This window comes from Podarcis bocagei (genome assembly GCF_964188305.1).
Source record: "Podarcis bocagei genome assembly, chromosome: 5".
NCBI lineage: Eukaryota > Metazoa > Chordata > Lepidosauria > Squamata > Lacertidae > Podarcis > Podarcis bocagei.
Window position 1 is genome coordinate 5057935 of NC_138129.1, and position 27185 is coordinate 5085119.

The 27185-nt window shown below is 48.9% G+C and overlaps 1 protein-coding gene across 2 annotated transcripts in view; it reads left to right on the forward strand.

Annotated features, from left to right (window-relative positions):
* Nucleotides 1-25691, forward strand: part of RSPO4 (R-spondin 4) — a 41450-nt gene extending 15759 nt beyond the window's left edge. For both annotated transcript variants that reach the window (XM_081196740.1, XM_081196741.1), the window contains 4 exons: nt 18012-18200; nt 19484-19627; nt 21336-21521; nt 23574-25691. In XM_081196740.1, the coding sequence (XP_081052866.1) occupies nt 18012-18200; nt 19484-19627; nt 21336-21521; nt 23574-23656 (602 nt within the window). In that variant the 3' untranslated portion in view covers nt 23657-25691. The remainder of the gene's footprint in view (nt 1-18011; nt 18201-19483; nt 19628-21335; nt 21522-23573) is intronic.
* Nucleotides 25692-27185: the final 1494 nt, after the last annotated feature.

Here is a 27185-nt window from a genome sequence, read left to right on the forward strand (position 1 = left end):
TGCGTCAGTCTGAGAGAAATTGCAGGTGGGGCTCCCGTAACATGTGTACTTTCAACTCGTAGATGTGAGCCCATTCTGAACGCCTATGTTCTTCCGTAGCTCAGTTGTACAGCAACAGTTTGGCGTGCAGAAGATTCCTGGCTCAGTCACCGAAATGCCCAACAGCACAAAGTTAAACTATGGAACTCCCTCCCACTTGAGGCAGTGATGGATTCCAACTACTGGCTTTGAAAAGGATTGAGCAAATTCATGGAGGAGGTAGATGCTATCAACGGCTATTCTTTCTCCCTTCAGTCTTCTCTTTGCCAGGCTAAACATGCCCAGCTTCCTCAACCACTCCTCATAAGGCTTGGTTTCCAGACCCTTGATCATCTTGGTTGCCTTCCTCTGCACACATTCCAGCTTGTCAACATCCTTCTTAAATTATGGTGCCCAGAACTGGACACAGGACTCCAGGTGATCAAGACAGAATTAGAGTGGAACTATGACTTCCCTTAAGGGATGCGGGTGGCACTGTGGGTTAAACCACAGAGACTAGAGCTTGCCGATCAGAAGGTCGGCGGTTCAAATCCCTGCGACGGGGTGAGCTCCCGTTGCTCAGTCCCTGCTCCTGCCAACCTAGCAGTTTGAAAGCACGTCAAAGTGCAAGTAGATAAATAGGTACCGCTCTGGCGGGAAGATAAACGGCGTTTCCGTGTGCTGCTCTGGTTCACCAGAAGCGGCTTAGTCCTGCTGGCCACATGACGCCGGCTCCCTCGGCCAATAAAGCGAGATGAGCGCCGCAACCCCAAAGTTGGCCACAACTGGACCTAATGGTCAGGGGTCCCTTTACCTTTATGATTTCCCTTGATCTGGACACTAGATTTCTGTTGATGCAGCCTAGAATAGCATTAGCCTTTTTTGCCGCTGCATCATACTGTTGACTCGTGTTCAGCTTGGGGTCCACCAAGACCCCTAGATCCTTTCCACATGTACTGCTAGTAAGCCAAGTGTCCCCCATCTGGTTCTTCTTGCCTAAGTGCAGAACCTTACATTTGAAATTCATTTTGTTAAGGTCATTTTGAATCCTGATTCTGTCATCTGTGACATTGGCTACCCCTGCCAGTTTGGTGTCATCTGCATCCCCTCAATTCCTTCACGCAAGTCATTCACTAGAAGTGGGGTCACTTTTAGAGGAATTGCTTAAGAGTTTAGACCTCATGCAAGTTCGTGGCTCCACGCAGTGTAATATTATTATTGTTGTTGTTATTATTATTATTATTATTAATAAATTTTATTTATACCCTGCCATCCCCGGCCAGAGCCGGGCTCAGGGTGGCTAACACCAATAAAATCACAGTAAAAACATAATAGTAGAAAAAGAGAGGGGGGAACCCAATTTAAAATACAGGTTAAAATGCAATTTAAAATGCAGCCTCATTTTAAAGTAGCCGATAAATCAAGACCATAAGGGGAAGGAAACATAAGGGTCAGACCGAGTCCAAACCAAAGGCCAGGCGAAACAGCTCTGTCTTGCAGGCCCTGCGGAAAGATGTCAAGTCCCGCAGGGCCCTGGTCTCTTGTGACAGAGTGTTCCACCAAGTTGGGGCCTGGCCCTAGTTGAGCCCAATCTAACCACCTTGCAACCCGGGACCTCCAAAATGTTGTCATTTGGGGACCTTAAGGTCCTCCGGGGGGCATACCAGGAGAGGCGGTCCCGTAGGTACGTGTGTGTAGGATCTTTCCAACATCACCTGGTAACCCATTATTTGAAACCCAGTTAACTCACTCAAGCATCGACGCCCTTAGGGCTATCATTAGACTTGCAGAAGAACACCCAGCTGAAAACATTGAGACCAAATGTAGAAAAGAAGGCCATAGTTGAGTGGGGGAACATCTGTTCTGCGTGCAGAACGTAGGAGCCAACTTCTAGGGGCTGCGTGGATTTCAGCCCCTACAATAAAATATTTGAGGGGGCTGGACCCCCACAAAGTTTATGGGCATTCCCATTCAAGTGGTGTGTGTGCACCGTGTCATGTGATCGATTATGCAGGGTGGGGCTTACCTGGGTCCCCCCCAAAATTATTCAAGTTTGCCCCCCAGGTTCAGAAGGCTCCAGGTTCAATTCCCTCCATCTACTGGTAGGCTGGAAATGTCCCCTTCCTGGAAAGCTGGAGAGCCCCTGTCCCTGCCAATAGCAAGCTAGGTGCTTGAGAATATGGAGAGGCAGTGTGGTATACTGGTTAGAGCACCCGACTAGGACACGGAAGAGACCAGGGTTCAAATCCCCTCTCAGCCATGACATTCAGTGGGTCCCCTTGTGCCACTCAGTCTCTGCGTTGTTGTTGTTGTTGTTGTTTAGTCGTTTAGTCGTGTCCGACTCTTCATGACCGCATGGGCCAGAGCACGCCAGGCACTTCTGTCCTCCACTGCCTCCCGCAGTTTGATCAAACTCATACTGGTAGCTTCAAGAACACCATCCAACCATCTCATTCTCTGTCGTCCCCTTCTCCTTGTGCCCTCCATCTTTCCCAACATCAGGGTCTTTTCCAGGGAGTCTTCTCGTCTCATGAGGTGGCCAAAGTCTCTGCGTAGCCTACCTCAAAAGGCTGTTGTGAGGATTAAATGGGGATGAGGAAAACTGTGTAGACCACCTAGAGGTCCTTGAAGGAAACGGTGGGATATAAATGTAGTAAATGAATAAATTGAATGAGTGAAAGAATTAATGGATAAAAATGAACTCAGTATACAGCAGCTCCCTATGATCTTCTAATCAACGCAGAAAGGTAAAGGTGTCGGCAAATGCAGCTAATTTGGAAAACCATATCTGAAGATTTAATTTGAATTGCTCTACTCTGGGATGCGGGTGGCGCAGTGGGTTAAACCACAGAGCTTAGGGCTTGCCGATCAGAAGCTTGGCGGTTCAAATCCCCGTGACGGGGTGAGCTCCCGTTGCTCAGTCCCTGCTCCTGCCAACCTAGCAGTTCGAAAGCACCTCAAAGTGCAAGTAGATCAATAGGTACCACTCCGGTGGGAAGGTAAATGGCATTTCCGTGCATTGCTCTGGTTTGCCAGAAGCGGCTTAGTCATGCTGGCCACATGACCTGGAAGCTGTATGCCAGCTCCCTCGGCCAGTAAAGCAAGATGAGCGCCGCAACCCCAGAGTCGGCCACGGCTGGACTTAATGGTCAGGGGTCCCTTTACCTTTACTCTGGCTCCACGTTGCTTGAAAAAAAACAGCTTTTATTGATTACAAAATGGAAACAAGGCATTGAACGGAATAACTATCTACCAGGACAGACGTGTTCTGAAATTCTTACCGCTTGGTCAGAATCCTCCAGGCTGTTAGACAGGGGCAGCAGTTCATATACTGTGTCAAAAGAGACAACGGCAGTGGAAAAGCACATTCTGCCCCCCCCCCCCCGAATACAAGTTCACCTGCATCCTAAACCCCACTGACCTGGGGTTGACAGGCCTTGTTTCTGAGTAGACATGGTGGTTAAGATGTGCTGCCATCCTGCAGGTTCTGGTGCAATCTTGGAGCTATTTTGAAATCTACAAGTCGCTAGAGCAGTCGTTCCGCCACCCCCTTGATTCCACAAACTCACCCCCAACCCACCCCTATTAAAAAAATAGCAGTTTGCACAACCCACTAAGGAAGATGATAACCCAATAAAATTCAAAACAGTAACCATCAATTGCACCTTTGTTCAGAATCCAATGAAAACAATTTAATGAGTTCAACAAAACCGATGAACTCAATGCCAGCTTTTCAAAGTCTGATAGTAATTTACGCTTCCAGAGTCCCTTCTGCTGCACCTTTGCCTCTTGGTGCCCCCCCCCAGGTAATCCCACGACCCTCAGGGGGCGCTCCCACCCACTTTGGGAACCACAGAGCTAGATTATTGAAAGCCCAACCAGGGGGATTCTCAACCCATCATAGCCAAAAGCAGTTGGTGGGAGCCACAAGTGAGATGATGCCACTCACTTTCCTTTTGAATAGCAAGCATTTGTTCTGGTTTTGGAGAGAGGGAGGGGCGAGGCACGCAGAGGGAGATGCGGCAGCAGGATTAGTTCTGCTGCTGTGCTTGCACCATGCCTCACCCTACGCCCCATCTCAGGAACCAGCGTCACCCCTTGCCCCACTAATAATAATAATAATAATAAGTTACAGATAGGTAGCCGTGTTGGTCTGCCATAGTCAAAATAAAAAATTCCTTCCAGTAGCACCTTAAAGACCAACTAAGTTAGTTCTTGGTATGAGCTTTCGTGTGCATGCACACTTCTTCAGATACACTGAAACAGAAGTTGCCAGACCCTTCTGTATAGTGAGAAGGTGGGGAGGGGTATTCCTTCAGCTCTCTGTATTGGACAAACAGGCCAAACCTTACGCCAAAGAATAAACGGACATAAATCTGACATCAAGAATCACAAAACAGAGAAACCAGTAGGAGAACACTTCAATCTCCCAGGACATTCTATACAAGATCTCAAAGTAGCTGTTTTACTACAAAGGAATTTCAGAAATAGACAGGAAAGAGAAGCTGCTGAATTGCAACTCATTACCAAACTTAAAACCATGGAGAGACCTGGTCTGAACAAAGACATTGGATTCTTATCTCATTATACATGACTAAGCCATTTCTCACCTTCTCACCCCTTGCCTTTTCCTGTAAGACCTATTACAGTCATTAAGAGTCGTCAACAGGCTCATCTCAGCTATCTGCCAATCTCCCATTCCCACCACCCTTCTGAGTAATACCCCTCCCAACCTTCTCACTATATAGAAGGGTCTGGCAACTTCTGTTTCAGTGTATCTGAAGAAGTGTGCATGCACACGAAAGCTCATACCAAGAACTAACTTAGTTGGTCTTTAAGGTGCTACTGGAAGGAATTTTTTAATAATAATAATAAATTTTTATTTATACCCTGCACTTTCCAGTTCAAAAACCAGGCTCAGGGCGGCTAACAACAAATTTAAAACACTTCAAAACACTTAATTATAAAAGCAGCATAAAGTACAGTATAAAAACATGAATAACAATAAAAATCAAAAATCAATTAGATACAGTGGTACCCCGCAAGACGAATGCCTCGCAAGACGGAAAACCCGCAAGACGAAAGGGTTTTCTGTTTTGGAGGCGCTTCGCAAGACGAATTTCCCTATGGGCTTGCATCGCAAGACGAAAGCCCATAGGGAAATGCTGGCGGTCGGGAGCAAAGACTTTCGCCCACAGCCGGCCTTCAGAAGAGGACCTCTTCTGAAGGCCGGCGGGGGGCAAAAGTCTTTGCTCCCCCCCGCCTGCCTTCCCCCCACCTGCCCCGGGCGATCTTAAAATGCTGGCGGGCGGGAGCTAAGCGTTCGCTGCCGACCCCCAGCATTTTAAAATCTCCAAGGGACAGCAGAGAAGTCTCTGTCCCAGGGAGGTTTTAAAATGCTGGGGGTCAGGAGCGTTCGCTGCCGACCCCCAGCATTTTAAAACGCTGTTCCGAAGCGGGGGGCGGGAACATCTGCCCCAGCCGCCCCACTTCGGAACGATGTTCCGAAGGGGGGAGGTGGGGCGGGAACATCTGCCCCATCCGCCCCACTTCGGAACGATGTTCCGAAGGGGGGAGGGGGGGCGGGAACAGCTGCCCCAGCCGCCCCACTTCGGAACGATGTTCCGAAGGGGGGAGGTGGGGCGGGAACAGCTGCCCCATCCGCCCCACTTCGGAACGATGTTCCGAAGGGGGGAGGTGGGGCGGGAACAGCTGCCCCAGCCGCCCCACTTCGGAACGATGTTCCGAAGGGGGGAGGTGGGGCGGGAACAGCTGCCCCAGCCGCCCCACTTCGGAACGATGTTCCGAAGGGGGGAGGGGGGGCGGGAACAGCTGCCCCAGCCGCCCCACTTCGGAACGATGTTCCGAAGTGGGGAGGTGGGGCGGGAACAGCTGCCCCAGCCGCCCCACTTCGGAACGATGTTCCGTAGGGGGGAGGGGGGGCGGGAACAGCTGCCCCAGCCGCCCCACTTCGGAACGATGTTCCGAAGGGGGGAGGGGGGCGGGAACATCTGCCCCATCCGCCCCACTTCGGAACGATGTTCCGAAGGGGGGAGGGGGGGCGGGAACATCTGCCCCAGCCGCCCCACTTCGGAACGATGTTCCGAAGGGGGGAGGGGGGGCGGGAACAGCTGCCCCAGCCGCCCCACTTCGGAACGATGTTCCGAAGGGGGGAGGGGGGCGGGAACATCTGCCCCATCCGCCCCACTTCGGAACGATGTTCCGAAGGGGGGAGGGGGGGCGGGAACATCTGCCCCATCCGCCCCACTTCGGAACGATGTTCCGAAGGGGGGAGGGGGGGCGGGAACAGCTGCCCCAGCCGCCCCCCTTCGGAACGATGTTCCGAACGGGGGAGGGGGGCGGGAACAGCTGCCCCAGCCGCCCCACTTCGGAACGATGTTCCGAAGGGGGGAGGGGGGGCGGGAACAGCTGCCCCAGCCGCCCCACTTCGGAACGATGTTCCGAAGGGGGGAGGTGGGGCGGGAACAGCTGCCCCAGCCGCCCCACTTCGGAACGATGTTCCGAAGGGGGGAGGGGGGCGGGAACAGCTGCCCCAGCTGCCGGGCTTCGTAGCGCTGCTGCGAAGCCGGGCGGGGGGGTGGGAACACCTTCTGAAGGCGGGCAGGGGGCGAAAGTCTTTGCTCCCCCCTGCCTGCCTTCCCAGGGGCTTTTAAATCGCCCCGGACAGCGGAGAAGTCCTCCGCTGTCCGGGGCGATTTTAAAATGCCGCCCGCCAGCATTTTAAGATCGCCCGGACAGCGGAGAAGTCCTCCGCTGTCCCGGGGTTTTTTAAAATGCTGGGGGTGGGAAGAAAAGCCCTTGTCCCCCCCCCCCAGCCTTCAGAAGAGGTCCGGGGACAGACTGTCCCCGGACCTGGTCTGAAGTCGGTTTCCCTAGGAACGCATTAATTGATTTTCAATGCATTCCTATGGGAAACCGTGCATCGCAAGACGAAAAACCCGCAAGACGAAGAGAATTGCGGAACGAATTAATTTCGTCTTGCGAGGCACCACTGTAATCCCCAGGGCTAGCTGGCTGAATTGATCCTACTTGGGCCAGCGAGGAGGCCAGGGGAGAATTAGCTGTGGGATCCCAGAGTGGGTAATCTTCATAAAGGGGAGGGGGAGGGAAGAGAAGGGAAATAAAAGATCAGGCTGAATTCAAATTAAAGGCCAGGTGGAACAGCTCTGTCTTACAGGCCCTGCGGAAGGAGGTTAAATCCTGAAGGGCCCTGGTCTCATGGGACAGAGCATTCCACCAGGTCAAAGCCATCACCTCAGCGACCACTTCTGATCGTAGGCAGCACTAAGTGTCCGAGAAATCGTGGGCAGGGGAGTCATTGAACAACTTCCAGACGAGTCCTCGTGATGCCAGGAAAGTGTCTGCCAACTCTTAGTTTGCAGATGTCCTGTGCCAAGCGAGCTGGCACGTAGCACAGATCAGAGAGAGACAAGGCGACACTGACTAACTTGCGGTGATTCGTTTCATTAAGGAATCGAAACAGAGAAACATACGGAGACTCCTGAAATACTGTGCTTTTCCGTGTATACGACGAGGTTTCTTTGTTAAAAAATTACTGTATTTTTCGCTCTATAGGATGCACCGGACCATAGGACGCACCTTGTTTTAGAGGGAGAGAACAAGAAGAAAAAAATCTCCCCCTCTCTGCTCAGCGCCCCTTCAGCGAAGCAGCAAGAGAAATGGAGCCCCTTCAATTTCTCCTCCCATTTGGCTGAAGAGGCGCTGCACAGTTCTCCCTCTCTGCTGAAGCCAGGAAAGTCTTGCTCTGCTGGCTTCAGCGAAAGAACCCCAAAGCCTGCGGAGCGCAATGGGAACTCGCACTGTGCTCCGCAGGCTTCAGGCGGCTATCCCTGAAGCCTGGAGAGCGAGAGGAGTCAGTGCGCACCGACCCCTCTCGCTCTCCAGGCTTCAGCGAAAGCAATGCTTAGCCTCCGGAGCCCAGAAGGAGCGCTCCCTCTGCGCTTCGGGGGCTTCGCGTTGCTATTGCTGAAGCCAAGGAGCCTGCATTCGCTCTATAGGACGCACACACATTTCCCCTTAATTTTTGGAGGGGGAAAAGTGCGTCCTATAGAGCGAAAAACACGGTATGTTAAAAATTGGAGGTTATTTTATACACGGATAGTGTATAAGGGTGATATGGGATTGGTTGCTGCAGCGAGCCGGAGATTGTCAGCGGCTATTTGGCGTGTTATTGGTGGCTGTGGCAAGGGCTGGTGTTGAATTGCTGTTGCTGCGGCACTAGGGCGGGTGATTGGTGGCTCTCCTACTGGTGCTGGGACAGATGATAGGTGGCCTTTGTGACACGTGCGAGACGCAGTGTAGGTCCGGTGGGCGAGCGATTTTTGGCAACTCCCCCTAAAAAAAGCTCATCAACCCTGGGGTACCCCCACCAAAAAAGCTCATGGAGTCTGGGCAACCCTCCCCCCTAAAAGCCCAACAACTCAGAGCAACCCCCCCCCCCATTTTCTTAATTTTGCGTCCCCCAAAATAGGAGGTGTCTTATACACAGGGGTGTGTTATACATGGGAAAATATGGTATTTTCCACTATGTGGACCAGAGCCTTGCATTCTTGTGGGCTCTGAGCTTCAGAGGTGGATATCTGCCTTCATTTGTCCAAATATGGGCCCCGGCTTTTTAATCTACCCGGAAAAGGGTTTGTGCATTCTCTGGTTACGTGATTCATCAGGCTGGCCAAAGGAGTGAGTCATTTTATTAGATCAAGCCCTCCATCAAAGGAGCGGTAGCAGGGAAGTGTGTGGACAGTCATGGTATGAGTTACACCTCAAAGGCGAAGGCACAGACTGGTTAAGAAACAGCAGGAAATGGGCTCACACACTCCTCCTCTTCTATGTGCCAATTTCATGCCACAAAGAGAAGCCAGTAGACTTTTGTTCTCGATCCTTAAAAAGCCACAGTTCCCTGCAACACCTGAACTCAGAGACCTGGGATTAATCTACAGTGAGGACAAAGCATGCGGAAACTACAGTTATATCAAGCCACAGTTCCCTGGGTTTGGACGTCATGGGGAACTGCGGTTTGTTTAAAACAGGAAGTGGGTGCTTGCAGTTCCCTCCTCCAGTGTGCAAAAAAGGAAGAGAAAGGGTGGGGACAGAGTCCAAGCATGAGGTTCATTGATGTACAGGGAAAGTACAGTTTTATGTTTGATCTGAATTAGGCCCAAACATTTTATTTCCAGTTTCAGCTTCATGAAGGGAAATACATTGCAACTGGTGATACCGTTCCATTGGTAATTCCCGTAAAACTACTTTTTTCTTTTTATTTTTTCTTTTCGCACTAAGGGCCCAGAAGAGAAGGAAACAGAGGTATATTTTTAAAAGAGAAGTTGAAAGAAAACTAGATCAAATCAAACATGACATGATGTCACAGGGAGATCCTTTGAGACGGAGCCTGAAAAAGTGACGCAGCCAGCATTTGACAAATGCAAACCATAATGTCTTATGACTCCCAGGTGCATTAGTAATGGGAGGAAAGGATTCTGACCTCTCTTGGTAGCAGCAGCCATGTCAAATAATAAAAAGTAAAGGTAAAGGGACCCCTGACCATTAGGTCCATTCGTGGCCGACTCTGGGGTTGTGGCGCTCATCTCGCTTTACTAGCCAAGGGAGCCGGTGTACAGCTTCCGGGTCATGTGGCCAGCAGGACTAAGCCGCTTCTGGCGAACCAGAGCAGTGCATGGAAACGCCGTTTACCTTCCCGCCGGAGCAGTACCTATTTATCTACTTGCACTTTGACGTGCTTTTGAACTGCTAGGTTGGCAGGAGCAGGGATCGAGCAACGGGAGCTCACCCCGTCGTGGGGACTCGAACCGCCGACCTTCTGATCAGCAAGTCCTAAGCTCTGTGGTTTAACCACAGTGCCACCCGCATCCCATGTCAAATAATACCCATGTCACAAAGGAGCTTGCCAGGGTTAGGGTGCAGCCATTGCTGAAGCTGGGCTGCTTTTGGAAAGGACAATGAAAAGTTGCTGTCTAGTCCAGCTTGCCTTGGGCCACAGCTTAGCAAGAGAGTGCCTGGCCCACATATGGATGATCCCAGGTTATTTCTGGCACCTCCAGTTAAAAGGGGTCTCCAGTTAAAAGACAGGGAATCTCCTCACCTTGAGAACCGGAAGATGCACCGGCAAAGTAGACAGTTCTGGACTAGGTGCATTTGTGGTCTGACTGGGTACAGAACAACTTCCTCTGTTCATGGGATAGGTTTCCTTCTGGATTCACTAACCCCACTTCCTCCAACCCAGTGCCCACAAAACAAGGCAATCCATTATTGACACAGGGCAAACGGAGAGCCAGTATGGTGTAGTGGTTAAGAGTGGTGGACTCGTAATCTGGTGAACCGGGTTCGTGTCTCCGCTCCTCCACATGCAGCTGCTGGGTGACCTTGGGCCAGTCACACTTCTTTGAAGTCTCTCAGCCCCACTCACCTCACAGAGTGTTTGTTGTGGGGGAGAAAGGGAAAGGAGAATGTTAGCCGCTTTGAGACTCCTTTGGGTAGTGATAAAGCGAGATATCAAATCCAAACTCCTCCTCTCCTCCTCCTCCTCCTCCTCCTCCTCCTCCTCCTCCTTCTTCTTCCAGGAGCACAAGACTCTTAAACTCAGGGTTGTGGGTGTTAGGAGCTCAGCCTACACTCGAGTAGGACCCTGGCAGAGACACATGCCCGACTGGCATGTTCTCTCCCTCCTGGTTGATCGTTTGGGAGCTTCATAAGCTTTCTTCAGCCCGAACATCACAGCGACCGATGCCAACCGACACCAGCACACTTAGGGATTCGCAGAGTGTTCGCAGTTTGCGTAACAGACCTCAACAACTCAGCATTTTGGCTAATCTACTTTATTGACATATAAACACACACGGAGCACTGAAACATGGCTCCCTCTCTCTCTAGCATCAGACAGCAAAGAGAAAGAACAAAGGACAAGAGTCCCACTTCACGGAACACAGTAACACAAACATCCTGTCTCCGTCATTTCCCACTCTGTGGAGTCAAAACATACACCGTCATGTGATAGACAACAATCCCATGACTGCAGTCACAAAGCAGGAATTCTAACAGTGGGTTCGAGTCCTGCGTTGGGTAAAATATTCCTGCCTTGCCGGGGGTTGGACTAAACGACCCTTGAGGTCCCTTCCAATTTTACAATTCTATGATTCTACGATGGTAGGAGATGCCCTGCTTATGAATCTCACGAGGAATCATACAGGGAAAGGTGGAAGGAAGTGGGTATGTTTAGCCTAGAGGAGGGAAGAGTGAGAGGTGGCAATAATATCACTCTCTGTCTCTCTCCACATACGTGAAGGGCTGACACACAGACCGGGACAAAAGGCTGCTCTCTGCTGCCTCCCAGGGGGCAGGACTAGATGGAAGGTGCTGACATTGCAGGAGGATAGAGTTCGGTTGAGCATTAGTGGAAACGTCCTGACAATGGAACCAATTTCCTGGTGGGCTCTTCAAGCAGAATCCAGAGGAGTGTCTGTGGGAGATGCTCAAAGTCCAGATTTTCTTCACAGAGCAGTGGGGTAGCAAAATATGGCTTGCAAGGTCCCCTCCAACCTTCAGGTTCTATTGATTCATCTTCAGATCGCAGAGAGATTGCCTTATTTTGCTCTCTGCCCTCAAGGTCCCTGCTCTCCAATTCTATGATTCCACAACAGGTGTGAGCTTGCTTTTGCTGGGCAATCTCATTTAGATGAGGTCTGATTTGAGAAAGACAAATTCTCGTCTCCTCATTGACACAAAGAAGCCTTTCTCTTTTCCTTTCATATTCGCCAGAGTTGAAAATCCCTGTTCCCAACTATATGTTTGTGGTGAACTGCAGAATAGCCAACGCTCTTGAAGAGAGAGAGACGCAGATACTGTTTGTAGTTGTGTGTCCAAAAAAGATTTATTTTGATACCGTGCTACACTGAAAGGTTTAGATGTTTCTTTGATGGTCCCTGAATCTTCCTGCCACACTCGCCATCCTCTCATCGCACCCCTTGAGAACCACTGCTCAATTCTTATTGCGTCTACTTAAAGCTGGGCTTTTTGTTGACACACTGAAACTTGCTGGAGTGATCTGGCGGGGGGGGGGGGAGACCACTGAAATGAGGGAGGCTGGTACGTGTGGAAGATGCTGGCATTAGAAAACACCAGGAAACCTTAGGAGGAACATTTTGACAGTAAAAACTGTTCAGCAGGGGAACAGTCTCCCTCAGAAGACTCTCCTTCCTTGGAAGTTTTTGTTTTATTTTATTTTAATTATTTTTATTCAATTTACAATACAAGATTTAAACATACATTTTCAATATTGTCACAGATACATAATTTTGACTTCCTTCAGCTCATCCGCGAATCTTCCGTTCTCTAATCTTCTATCCGCAATTCTGAATTTAACATTGCCTTTTGCTTTGATTTAAACCTATTCCCTTGTTCCCTTTTTTACAGTGTTCCTAATATTGTTTCTGCACAAAGCTTCCTGTAAACCCACCAACGTTATTTGTGCATCACATATGCTTTTCATATAGTCCACAAATTTACTCCAGTCCTCGGTAAACTTGTGATCTCGTCGGTTTCGGACCCTTCCTGTTAATTTATCTAGTTCTGCGTAGTCCATTCCTTGGAAGTTTTTAAGCAGAAGTTGGATGGTCAGGGATTCTGTAATTGCGATTCCTGCATTTCAGGGGGTTGGACTAGACGACCCTTAGGATCCCTTCTACAGTTCTATTATTCTAGAAGCACAGTGGTGATAATGGTGGAGTTAGTAAGACCAGCCCGACGAGGACAGGGTGTGAGACATCTCCATGCAGAAACGAAAGCTGCAGATTTGGGGGAAGCATCTAGATATTTTGTTTGTCGTAGTATTATTCTTTTAACCACATTGGCTGTGGGCATGGGGAGCACGATTTGCATGTTCTGTTCCAGGCGCCAAAATGTCTTGGAATTAGGGATGAGTGGAATGGAACGGTTCCATTCCATAATTGTTCTGGGATCCTGGCTCTCTGTCGGTTCTCCTCCGCTCAAATTCAAGTCAGAAACAATGGATGTCAGGATGGAACAATTGCCATCACTATTATTATTTTTTGTTAGTAAGCTTAAATACAAATTTCAATTTCACAATTGCACTATTTGGGGGACTGGTCAGGGTGACTGAAGAAACACAGGTTTTGAAGATGAGCCTACAACAATCTCTGAGCAGGATGAAAACCATTCTCGGTCCTTCTTAATCCCTCCGATGGTGAGCATGATAGTCCCCAAATCACAAAAACCGCTGCCCCCTCCTCTATATCTTCCCCCCTTGGTAGCAGCACAGGCCCTCTGCATTCTGTGCCTCACTCTGAGAAAGGACCCCTTTGGCCCATGTGAAATCTAGGTGCCTATTCCCCATCAACACCAGACAGCTGGGACTGTGCAGTGTGGGGACCACCAAGTCTCCCCATTGGTCTTGCGGGGGCATTTTGGCCAAGTCCTGCCCACCTATCCCTGGTGTAATATATGTGGACTGGGTTTTGCAAGTGCCAAGGATCAGTTGACAGTGGGCATTTGCAAAGCGCTTTGCCTTCAGTGGCATAGTCTGATTTCAAACCCCATTGGGCCGGGTGAATGACAGCTGGGAAGCCCCTCCCTCCTGTCAAACTGGATCCGTGGGGGTTCCCAAACCCTGCTCTGAAAGATGCTTGTCTTATCCAAATCTTGGAACTGGAAGTGGGTACAGGTGCATTGCCTCAGCTTAATTGCCTCTCTTGGCCAGACAGGGGAATGGGCACAATTCTAGCTTCCTTTAAAGGACTGCATACTGTTGGGTAGGGATAAGGGCCAAGGATAAAATATAAAATACTTACAGACGCGAAAGATAGAGGCGTGTTTGCCCTCCCAGACCTTAAATTGTATTATGAATCTGCCTGTTTGGTATGGATCAGGGACTGGATGAGGTTGGAAAAGCAAGAGGGATTAGAATTAGAAGGACACGATAACAGATTTGGCTGGCATGCCTATTTATGGTCTGGGAAAGGAAGGTTCACAGAAGTTTTTATAACCATATAATTAGGAAATCATTAATGAGAGTATGGGAGATATAGAAAGACCTGCTGGAACAAAAGACTCCTTGGTGGCTTTCACCACATGAAGCACTACTGCTCAAACCACGTGGAAATGCATTCCGTTTACATTCTAATGTGAAGCTGCCTGACGCTCTTCTGGAACTAGGAAGCAGATGGGGGGGGGAAATGGCTCTCTTTGAAATTTGCAGTTTTCTGAATTTTGTGATGCATTTCGGAAGATTCAGAACAGACAAAATTTCTCAGACAGTGCATGTTGACCTATGGAACTCGCTCCCACAAGAGGTAGCGCTGACCATCAGCTTGAATGACTTTAAAAGAGGATTGGAAAGAATGCATGAAAGAGAGGGCTATCAGTGATTACTAGCTAGGATGAATATCAGGAAAAATCAGTGCTATTTTTCTAGAAAAAGAGGTGCCAGAACTCACCATGAATGGCTCCCTCTTGCTCTTAGAATGGCAATGGCACCCACCTGAGAGGTGTCAGAACTGAGTTCCGGTGAGTTCCTCCTGGAAAAAAAGTCCTGGGGAAAGTGTTCACAAAAATGCATGTGTTAGTGAAAGTAACTTTTAAAAATGCATCATAATAGGAAAAAATTGCTAGCAAAAATGTGTTAGTATCTTCTTGAAGAAAGATGTGGAAGTGGGATGAACAGAAATCATAGATGTGGAGAATGAGAAATTGAGAGAAGCCAACATTGCCAAAGACTCATCCATCCCTGGTGGACTCATCCATCTTGATAACTTGGTGGTGGCTTCTGTCAGAGAGTACAGGGATGAGACTCAGTGCCTGGAGGAAGCATGGTGACAGGTGTCATCAAAAATATCTAGAGGGCACTAGGTTGGAGGATGTGGAGCTTGCTTCGTGTGTGTAAAGCTGATTATCCCACTTCCTTCCCCCGTTCCCATATGGAGCCTTCTGCATGCAAGACAGATGTCCGGCCACTCAGCTATGATCATCTCCCAGGTGGCTGTAGGTGATCCTGGCCACTGTGTCTTGCTTACTTACTCAATACCACAGCTGGTTTCCTATATCCCCATGTCCATTACCAGAGAGCATTGGCGAGGTCTGTTGTGTGGGTCTCCCTGTTGCCTGGTAAATAAAAATGGACACTGTCTGGGTCTGTGCATTGCACGGGAAGATCTGTAGTGCTGATTTCCTGCTTTTCAGGGAAGCTAGTCTGCCATTAGGGACGTGGGTGGCGCTGTGGGTTAAACCACAGAGCCTAGGACTTGCCGATCAGAAGGTCGGTGGTTCGAATCCCCACGACGGGGTGAGCTCCCATTGCTCGATCCCTGCTCCTGCCAACCTAGCAGTTCGAAAGCACGTCAAAGTGCAAGTGGATAAATAGGTACTGCTCTGGCGGGAAGGTAAATGGGGTTTCTTTGCACTGCTCTGGTTTTGCCAGAAGTGGCTTAGTCATGCTGGCCACATGACCGGAAGCTCCCTCGGCCAGTAAAGCAAGATGAGCGCCGCAACCCCAGAGTCGGCCACGACTGGACCTAATGGTCAGGGGTCCTTTTAACTTTAGTCTGCCATTATTGACTTTCTCATGGAGACCTGCTTCCAAGCAACCTCAGGCTTTCCTGGAACACCATTTCAAAGCCACATCTTTGGCCCAAACTTTGTTCTTTATAGTATACCATCCACGCACAGGATGCTTTGCAAAAACGAAGGGACAAGTCCCTGACCCCAAAGGGCTTGCACTCCAAAATCCCTGAGCTTTACAATCTCTTAGCCTGTTCCATCTGCTGCACAGTTTTTAATGAGATTGTTTTATTGCACGTTTTCATTGTGGATGCTTATAATGTCAATGTTTTACTGGGCTTGTGCATTTTGACAGCTGAGGTTAATATTTTAATGTTAGTGGGATTTGCAGAGCCTTTCCTATCGGAAGAAGGGTGAGTGTCTTCACCACTTCACTGATGGGACACAGCCACACATGCCCTTCTGTAGATTAACTAAAGGAAAAACGCATACCAAGAAATAAATTTCAGAGAGGGGAAAGGTTAGATGCAGACGCACAAAGCTTTATAACAACAACAACCAACACCCCTTGTGCTCTGTTCTGCTCCCCCTTTCTTCCTGCCCAAGGTGGCCCTGACCTCTACCTGCCCCTCAGAGCCAGTGGAGGTGGTCCTTGATGGCGGCAGACTCCCCTTCTCCTCAATTAATAATAATAATAATAATAATAATAATAATAATAATAATAATAAATTTTATTTATACCCTGCCCTCCCTGGCCAGAGCCAGGCTCAGGGCAGCTAACACCAATAAAATCACAGTAAAAACATAATGGGGGGGGGGAAAGAGAGGGGGGGAACACAAAAAACAAACCAAACCAATTTAAAATACAGGTTAAAATGCAATTTAAAATGCAGCCTCATTTTAAAGTAGCTGATAAATCAAGACCATAAGGGAAGGGAAACATAAGGGTCAGACCGAGTCCAAACCAAAGGCCAGGTGGAACAGCTCTGTCTTGCAGGCCCTGCGGAAAGATGTCAGGTCCCGCAGGGCCCTAGTCTCTTGTGACAGAGCGTTCCAGCACGTTGGGGCCAGTACTGAAAAGGCCCTGGCCCTAGTTGAGACCAATCTAACCTCTTTGAGGCTCGGGACCTCCAAAATGTTGTCCTTTGTGGACCTTAAGGTCCTCCGCAGGGCATACCAGGAGAGGCGGTCCCATAGGTATGAAGGTCCTAGGCCACATTGGGCTTTAAAGGTCAAAACCAGCACCTTAAACCTGACCCTATACTCCACCGGGAACCAGTGCAGTTGGTAAAGCACTGGATGAATGTGATCCTGTGGCCAGGACCCCGTAAGGAGCCTCCCCACAGCATTCTGCACCCGCTAGAGTTTCTGGGTCAGCTTCAAGGGCAGCCCCGCGTAGAGCGAGTTACAATAATCAGCAGCTATCCAGCAGCTGCTATGAGCTACCCAAAGGAGGAGGCCAGCAGCCACCGCCGCCATGGAGAGGCCACAGGATGCTCTCTCGTGGCGACTGCAGTCACAGCTGCCACTTAGGACAAGCTCAAAAGGGACATTCTGCATCCAGGATCAAAGCAGAAGCCGGGATGGCTTTCGTAATTCCAGGAATGTCCCTGGGAAATAGGGACACTTTGAGGGTTTGCCTCATGCTCAGGGCGGGACTTAGGTTTGATGCGGCCCTAAGCTACTGAAGTTAATGGGGCCCTTTATATGTCCAGCTGTCCTTTGTCAACAACAAATTGTCGCTGTTTTTCGTGTTGAATATATGCTATACGGTAATTTATGGACCGAATAGGTATCTCAAGCCATTTGCACATGTTGCCGTGCAACCAGTCCATGCAGAATGTGGGCACCCTATATATAGAAATAAGCAAACCAGTGATATTTTAGGGAGCAGGCTAGCAGGCGGGGTCTATGACTTACATCGTGGGAGCCTACACAACAGAAAACACGGTTGCTGTATGTAGGTTTTATTTTATGTGTGTTTTTTTAATCTTATACAGTGGATGCTTGTGTTGCGAATGTGATCTGTGCGGGATGCACGTTCACAACCTGCAGCATTCGCAACCCGTGTCTGTTCACAAGCAGGTTGCAATTAGGCACTTCTGCACATGTGCAAAACGTGATTTAGCACTTCTGGGCATGCGCGGCCGCCAAAACCTGGAAGTAACCCGTTCCGTTACTTCCAGGTTTCAGCAGTCCGCAACCCAAAAATATGCAACCTTAAGCAGCTGTAACCCAGGGTATGACTGTATTTTGGAAATGTACATCCATTTTTTTCCCTTTAATTTTTTTTGGGGGGCCTCAAGAGAGTGGGGCCCTAAGCTATAGCTTGTTTGGCTTATACAGAAATCTGGCGTTGTTCATGCTGCCAATAGTCCCTGTTCACTAACTCTATCCCATCTCTGATTCCTCTCTCTCCCTACCAGTAACCACCACGTTGTTTGAGAACTGCACCGGGTGCGTCATGTGTTCGGAGGACAACGGCTGCATCTCCTGCCAGCAGAGGCTCTTCCTGCTCATCTGGAGGGACGGGATCCGGCAGTACGGGGCCTGCGTTCACGCCTGTCCACCGGGATACTTTGGGGTGCGAGGCCAAGAGGTCAACCGTTGCATTAGTAGGTGGCTGATTGCGCAAGTGGGTCTCTCCTATCCCAGTGGGGCTCCTTATCGCTGGCCTTTGGTTCATTCAGAGGTCTGGCCTCTCTGTTCTCTGGAGGTTGCAGCTGGGGAGGGGAATTGCAAAGCCAAACTACCTCATTTTCATTTCCCAAAATGCAGCTCTCCTTTGGAACCTGCACTCCTCTGAATTTTGCTCTGCAGTACCCCAGACAAATAGCATTGCAAAAACGTGTTTAATAGAGGAAAGTGTACAGAAAAATGCACATGTTGTTTAAACACCATACAAGAATGCATTATAATGGGCAGAATTCTTTGCAAAACTGTGTATATTTCATGAAAAATGCATGGGAAAGCATATGAATTTTTATAGAGAAATAATAATAATAATAATAATAATAATAATAATAATAATAATAATAATAATAATAATAATAATAGCAGCAATGCGCTCTACGTGGGGCTACCTTTGAAGGCGATCCAGAAACTACAACTAATCCAGAATGCGGCAGCTAGACTGGTGACTGGGAGCGGCCGCCAAGACCACATAACACCGTTCTTGAAAGACCTATATTGGCCCCCAGTATGTTTCTGAGCACAATTCAAAGTGTTGGTGTTGACCTTTAAAGCCCTAAATGGCCTCAGTCCAGTATACTTGAAGGAGCGTCTCCACCCCCATCGTTCTTCCCGGATTCTGAGGTCCAGTGCTGAGGGCCTTCTGGTGTTTCCCACATTGCAAGAAGCAAAGCTACAGGGAACCAGGCAGAGGGCCTTCTCGGTGGTGGCACCCGCCTTGTGGAATGCCCTCCCAGCAGATGTCAAAGAGATAAACAACTACCAGACATTTAGAAGACATCTGAAGGCAGCCCTGTTTAGAGAAGTTTTTAATATGTGGCATTTTAATGTATTTTTAATCTTTATTGGAAGCCACCCAGAGTGGCTGGGGAAACCCAGCCAGATGGGCGGGGTATGAATAAATTATTATTATTATTATTATTATTATTATTATTATTATTATTATTATTAATTTTAATAGCAAACTGATAAACTGATAAATAAGCGGAACTGAACTTACAGGCTGAAAATGCAAACCCGGAAGACAATGAAATTGGCCGTTTCCTCCATCACTAGTTAGAATAATAGAATCATAGAACTGTGGAGTTGTGAGAGTCCTGTTGCCGTGGGAAGTGGGTTGGAGATATTCAGGAAGAAATAAATATATGGCAAGGTGTTGCTGACCTCCCTCCCTCCCTCCCACTTTATTCTCTGTTGCCCCGTGCAGAGTGCAGGTCTCCCAGCTGCGACAGCTGCTTCAGCAAAGACTTCTGCATGAAATGCAAAGAGCAGTTCTACCTGCACAAAGGCAAATGCTTCAGCTCGTGTCCCCAGGACACTGTGGCCCAGCACAGCACCCGGGAATGCCAAGGTAAGCCAGGCACGGAGTCACAAAGAACCCACCCCAGGCTCTGTTAGGGATGCTTATCAGTCACTTGTCACTCAAAGGTCTTCAAGTGACTTACATTAAATGAAAATGTATACACATACATTAGGGTTGCCGTATTTCAGAAAGCGAATACCTGGACACAAAGTTGGGGGAAAGTTGTTGAGCCTTTTTGGCAAAATCTCCAAAAATGAAATTCAGTTTCCGAGGTATTTTAAAGGCGCCTAAAGGTGTATAATGAAGGCACCAGGCAAACTTCCCTGGGGAGAGCATTCCACAGAAGGGGAGCCACTGCAGAGAAGGCCCCGTTCTTGTGTTGCCACCGTCCGCACCTCTCAAGGAGGAGGCACACGAAGGAGGGCCTCGGAAGATGATCTCAGGGTCTGGGTAGGTTTACCGTATTTTTTGCTCTATAGGACGCACTTTTTCCCCTTAAAAAATTAAGGGGAAATGTGTGTGTGTCTTATGGAGCGAATGCAGGCTCCTTGGCTTCAGCGATAGCAACGCGAAGCCTCTGAAGCGCAGAGGGAGAGCTCCCCCGCGCTCCAGAGGCTTCGCATTGCTTTCACTGAAGCCGCCTGAAGCCTCTGGAGTGCAGCGGGAGTTCCCGCTGCGTTCCGGGGGCTTCGGGCAGCTATCCGCAAGCCTTCGGAGCACAGCAGGAGTTCCCGCTGTGCTCCGAAGGCTTGTGGATAGCCGCCTGAAGCCTGGAGAGTGAGAGGGGTTGGTGCACACCGATCCCTCTTGCTCTCCAGGCTTCGCTTCGCGGAGAGGCGCTGCACAGTTTTCCCTCTTTGCGCAGCGCCCCTTCAGCGAAGCGGGAGGAGAAATGGAAGGGGCTCTGTTTCTCCTGTCGCTTCGCTGAAGGGGTGCTGAGCAGAGAGGGGGAGAATTCCCCCCCCTGCTCTCCCACTCCTATGGTCTGGCGCGTCCTATAGAGCGAAAAATACGGTATATGGAAAGAGGCAGTCCTTGAGGTATTGTGGTCCTGAGTCACTTTAGGGTTTTATAGGTCAAAACCAGCACTTTGAATTGGGCCCGGAAACTCATAGAATCATAGAGTTGGAAGAGACCACAAGGGCCATCGAGTCCAACCCCCTGCCAAGCAGGAAACACCATCAGAGCACTCCTGACATATGGTTGTCAAGCCTCTGCTTAAAGACCTCCAAAGAAGGAGACCCCACCAAACTCATTGCTGGCCAGTGCAGTGGGACCAGGATCAGTGTAATATGCTCAAAGCGTCTTGCTCCGGCGAGCAACCTGGCCCACCACCAATCCCCAGACTCTAAGCCTTCTTCCCATGGGGGTTCCCCAGCTCTTTCCTCCATGTCCAACCAGTCCCTGACAGGTGGTGAACTTCAGGTGCACGGTCCACATGCAGTCCCCAGGAATTTCTTATCTGGCCTGTGGAGTGTCTCCAGACCATGGAAGAAAATCTGGCCCCTGGGTTCCCTGCCCCTGAAACAATCTTGGACTTAGATCGGCCTTTCTCAACCTGTGGGTCCCCGGATGTTGTTGAACTACAACTCCCATCACCCCTAGCTAGCAAGGCCAGAGCTCAGGGATGATGGGAGTTGTAGTCCAACAACATTTGAGAACCACTGACGTAGATGGACAAAGCTCAAACCAAGCCGGCTTCCTGTTTTCTGACATGGTGGTTGTGGGTTTTTCTTCCTTATCTCACCCCCGCCAGAAAAATGTGAGGTGGGTCCCTGGGGCAGCTGGAGCCCCTGCAACAACCAAGGACGGACGTGCGGCTCCAAGTGGGGCTCGACGACCCGGGTCCGCGAGGTCCTCAGGCCCAGCAAAGATGAGGCGGCCGCGTGCCAGACGCTCTCCGAGTCCAGGAAGTGCCGATTGAAGAAGATCTGTCTGGGAGGTGAGGTGCAGAGGGATGGAGGGAGCGGTAGCCATGCTGTGGGGAGAGGGCAAAGAGATAGGAACTTGTCAATGTTTCTGAATCCCAGACAGGGCTGGGAAACCTCTGGTCCACAGGGAAAGTTTAGCTTGCCAAGAGATCCAGTTCAGCCCATGAGGCAATTCCCCCCAAACTACACCCACCTGCAGTGCCAGATAGGTGGTACCTCGGGTTACATACGCTTCAGGTTACAGACTCTGTTAACCCAGAAATATTAAGAACTTTGCTTCAGAATGAGAACAGAAATTGTGCAGCGGTGGCGCAGCAGCAGCAGCTGGAGGCCCCATTAGCTAAAGTGGTGCTTCAGGTTAAGAACAGTTTCAGGTTAAGAACAGACCTCTGGAACGAATTAAGTACTTAACCTGAGGTACCACTGTATAAATTAAACAAGCTATAGCTTAGGGCCCCGCTCTCTTGGGGGCCCCAAAAAAAATTAAAGGAAAAAAACTGGATTTCTAAAATATAGGATAAAGAAACCACATAAAATAAAGCCTACATACAGCAACAGTGTTTTGTGTTGTGTAGGCTCCTGTGATGTAAGTCATGGGCCCTGCCTGCTAGCCTGCTCCCTAAACTATCACTGGTTTGCTCATTTCTATGTATAGGGTGCCTACATTCTGTATGGACTGGTTGCACAGCAACATGTGCAAATGGCTTTAGATACCTATCAGGTCCATAAATTACCATCTAGCATATTTCCAACACAAAGAACAGTGACAGTTTGTTGTTGACAAAGGACAACTGGACATATAAAGGGCCCCATGACCTTGAGGAGCTTAGGGCCTCATCAAACTTAAATCTGGCCCTGCCCACCTGTCAATCAACTGGTGATGTCACTGGATCAGCGGGTGCATGGACTGCAGTTCTGCATTGGCTGCGCAGGGCAGTTCCCCGCAAGGTGCTGTGAAATTTGTCTCCGTTTGCACTGGAAGGTGAACCTCCCCACTACCCACTTTATCGAATGTCTGGGGACCGAAAGTTCACACTGCTCTGAATTTTGCCAACATATTTTTCCAGTCGGGACACTTGTGTGAAAGGTAGAGCGTTTTAGAAGCTGAGTGGCATTGAGATTCCTACAATTCATTAAATAAATAGAGAATACACTACAAAGCAAGGCAAGGATGTTTTATATAACACCAGCATCCCCCAAGACTCACCAAATGGCAATTGTGAAACAATAAAGGATGGCAGCAGACCATCACTAACAGGAAACAGAACAAGATGCGGGTTGGTGGCCGGGGGGTAGGCAAGGAGGCTAAGCAACCTATTTCCCACCCCATAATACTTCCACTCCTGCAAGCAGGATGCTGCTAAAGCTGGCATACTCGAGATCTCTGGATGGAATAACGTTGTTAACTGAAACTGCTTTTAGATGGCTTAAATTGTGTCTTCAGAAGGCTGTAAGTGTTTTATTGTTTTAAGACCAGCACTCTCAGAGTGCTTCTAGGTTCCCGCTCTTTTCTGGTGAGATACAGTTACATACTGGCATGTTCAGGTTGCAGAATCACAGTTGATTGGGACTTCTTGCAATAAATAAAGTCCTTTGACGCAACTGTCGTCTAACATCCCTGCTAACCAACTGGAGCAAATACTTGCTAAATTGCCAGCATCACCTAATTTTGTTGCAAACACATCAGGGCAAATGCTCAGCAAATAGGGTGTCTGGAAGCACCCTAAGGACTTGTAGGGCTGTTCATGACCTGATCTCCTATAAAATGCTAATTTAGATAGTATTGTGGGATACTAGAGTCATCAAACCATCTCATTCTCATGGGGAATTCACTGCTTTCCTCCCTGCCCCCCAGCAGTTATTTCCTACACACATTTTTGCAGCAGTGAGGAGGTTTGCTACTACCTCTAAATCATCATCTGAAACTAAATTATTTCTACAGAGCCTAGAAATGATATTTTCAGTGCTAAAAGTAATGCATATCCCAAAGGCTTTTTTGTTTTTTTTGCATGTGGCATGAAACAACCCCCTGAACTAAACGTGGTTCTGGTTTTGCCTTTCAGAGAACAAGGAAAAGAAAAAGAACGCAAAAAGGGAGAGGAAACAGAGGAGGAAGAAAAAGCTGGAATCTCTCATGGTTATTTAATCGCCGTCAGAGCAAGTGGAAATGTCCGGGAGGGGAGCAGTACATGAGGCAGTCCAGAAGGGGGCATCCTAGTGGAGGAAAAAAAGACCTTCTTTCTCTGCCTCTGCGAGGTTCCTTCCTCAGCTATTTTCGCATTGTTGTTGTTTTTCCATCTTTTCCATCCAGATCACGTTGCACAATCCTTCTTTCCAGAAAGAGAGAAAAGGAAGCCTTTGCGGCCTCTCAGATGTTTCCCCTTTAGAGGTCCTAATTTGTTGCCACACACGCATCTCCCTCCTCACCCCCAGATTGCCGGCACAGACAGAACAGTATGGAAAAGGACGCCGGGGGCCGTACGACGTTGTGTTGCTGACGCTCCCTGCACAGCCTTCGTTGGAGAGGCACCCCAGAGGGACTCAGAGAAGAGCAAAGAAGGAGGACGTCTCCCAAAGGACGGAAAGAGGCTGTAATTCAAAGGTGGAGCACCTGTTTGGGGCTGGAAAAGGCCTCTCTGAACCCCTGGAGAGCTGTTGCCGGCCAGTGTAGGCAAGCTGAGCTAGATGGACCAATGACCTGACTTGGTACGAGGCAGATTCTTTTATGTTCCAGAGGCGGCAAGTCACCCTGACTTGGTGGCTTATAGGCTTGTGTTTGTTGTTGTTGTCATTTACTCGTGTCTGACTCTTCCTGACCCCCTGGACCAGAGCATGCCAGGCACTTCTGTCTTCCACTGCCTCCCACAGTTTGGTCAAACTCATGCTGGTAGCTTTGAGAACACTGTCCAACCATCTCGTCCTCTGTCGTCCCCTTCTCCTTGTGCCCTCCATCTTTCCCAACATCAGGGTCTTTTCCAGGGAGTCATCTCTTCTCATGAGTTGGCCAAAGTCTTGGAGCCTCAGCTTCAGGATTTGTCTTTCCAGTGGGCACTCAGGGCTGATTTCCTTCAGAATGGAGAGGTTTGATCTTCTTGCAGTCCATAGGACTCTCAAGAGTCTCCTCCAGCACCAGAATTTAAAAGTATCAATTCTTTGGCGATCAGCCTTCTCTATGGTCCAGCTCTCACTTCCATACATCACTACTGGGAAAACCATAGCTTTAACTATACGGACCTTTGTTGGCAAGGTGATGTCTCTGCTTTTTAAGATGCTGTCTAGGTTTGTCATTGCTTTTCTCCCAAGAGGCTTGTGTTTATCTCCTTCCAAAGCAATGCAAATATACCACAGGTGTTTACAGGTGGGTGGATAACCAGCTCTCCTGGCTTTCCCAAATGGGCCGACCCAGACTGCCTTGCACCCTTTGCCTGGGAGCAGGCGAGCTCACCTAGCAGAACTGATGAACAGAAGAAGCTGGCTAGGATCTAGCAGCCCCCCAGCATATCTTTCCTCCTAAGAAGAGGCTGGGAAGTCTTTCAATGCGTTTGCTAGGTTGCCATGCAATGCTTGCCTTTTCTCTCTCTCCTACCCCGCTTCCCCACTTGGAACCCATAAAGGCAGGATCCTCTCTGCACAGATGCCAAAGCGGTTTGCCCGGAGCGTCTCTTGATCTCCGTCTTCTTCACGCAGGAGGAGGTGTGACGGCTGGGCAGTTGACAGGGGCTCACTGATGCATGTGGAGAGTCCAGCAAGCCAACCCCTAGACCTGTTGAGACCTCCAGGTCACCTTCTGCTCTGCTTCTCCAGCGCACTTTCGTTGGAGAGGCTCTTGCTGCAAGATGGCTCCATGTCAAAGAAGCCTTTGAAAGGCCTCCAGTGGTTTCTCTCCATTCGGGCGACCATGAGGGGTGCATGAATATCTCCCCCCCCCGCCCGTGTTGTTCTTCCATTTGTTTTTGGTATGAATAACGCCACTCCTTTCGTTTATTGAAATGGCAGTTGTTCTCGTTATTCACTTGCAAAAAAGGTCCTTTCTTCTGCAGGCTTTCCTTCCTTTCCTCGTTTATCGTGGCTCAGCCCCCAAATTTGGAGCAGCGGCAGCAGCAGACCTTGATTTCGTTGGCTGCATCTTCCCAGCAACCCTTGCTTTATTTTCCCAGAATGCCCCTGGTTGTTGTGTCATTCTGGAGGTGAAGTTAGTTGCCCTTAGTTCCCACTGAAATTGATGAGATGTAAGTCATTCAGCGGCGGAGCAAGCCGATTGGGCGCCTGAGGCAGTGTGCGTGCCCTGTGCCCAGGGGCGGGGCCAGCTACCCGTGGGGCGGGGCTAGTTGCCCGCAGGGCCTCTGAGTCGTCTGCCTGCCTCCTTTTGAGTCCCACAGAACTCTTCATCAGCCTAGAGGTTTGTGCAGAAAGTGAGGAGGAGGGGAAAAGGGAAAGGGGGAGAAGTACAAAACAGCACCACATTCAGCCCCCGATCTGCATCTTGGAACTGAGTCTACATAGTGACCTCGTGGCTAAGTATCAGCTTAATTTTTATATTTAATAAAAAAAATCTTCTCCCCTTCCCACTTTATGTTGTACAACTGAGGGTTTGTGGAGGGTGCAAAACCCCAACAATTTACTCCCTTTACTTTATTTTAGTTACTTGCCTTTGAGAAAACTTGCACTGTAAGCCTGCATAGGTACATTTCTTCAGCAAGATGCAGATTTTTGGATAGGTTCCTGTGATTCTGGATGAAAGCAAATTACATTTTATTGTTTCTATGAATAATAAATAAATAAATATATATATATATAATATAGAGAATTTATTTCTAGAATGTCAATGTATTTAAAATGCTCTTCCCCATATAGGTTTATTTCTTCAATTTTGTTTTAAATGTCTTTTTGGTTTTTTTAAAAAAAATGCGTTGTAAATAGCAACCTCTGTTTGAAACCTTGTCGAGACTTAGGCTGAAAAAAACAAATGCGATTGCATGGAAGATGGACACAACCACATCTTAAAAGAAAAGTTTTCCAAGGAAAGGGATCTTTTGTTTTTGTTTTTTTACATACACGTTTTTTGCAGCTACCACCTGGGGGCGCTACAGAGTAGAGGATGGCTGGTACTCCGTTCTTGCATTTAATACAATTTCGGCTGTTGCCTTCTAGTGAATGCAAGTGAAACGCAAAATCCGCAACTGCTACGGTTTTGTATATTGCCTGTATCACCTTCAAAAGCAAGGCAGCTGTCTGATTTGTTTGCTTTCCAATAAAAATGTTTTTTTTTAAAAAAAACCAAAACTTCTGAATGTGTGCATTATATGTTGTTGTTTAGTCATTTAGTCGTGTCTGACTCTTCATGACCCCATGGACCATAGCATGCCAGGCACTCCTGTCTTCCACTGCCTCACGCAGTTTGGTCAAACTCATGCTGGTAGCTTCGAGAACACTGTCCAACCATCTCGTCCTCTGTCATCCCCTTCTCCTTGTGCCCTCCATCTTTCCCAACATCAGGGTCTTTTCCAGGGAGTCTTCTCTTCTCATGAGGTGGCCAAAGTCTTGGAGCCTCAGCTTCAGGATCTGTCCTTCCAGTGAGCACTCAGGGCTGATTTCCTTCAGAATGGAGAGGTTTGATCTTCTTGCAGTCCATGGGACTCTCAAGAGTCTCCTCCAGCACCAGAATTCAAAAGCAT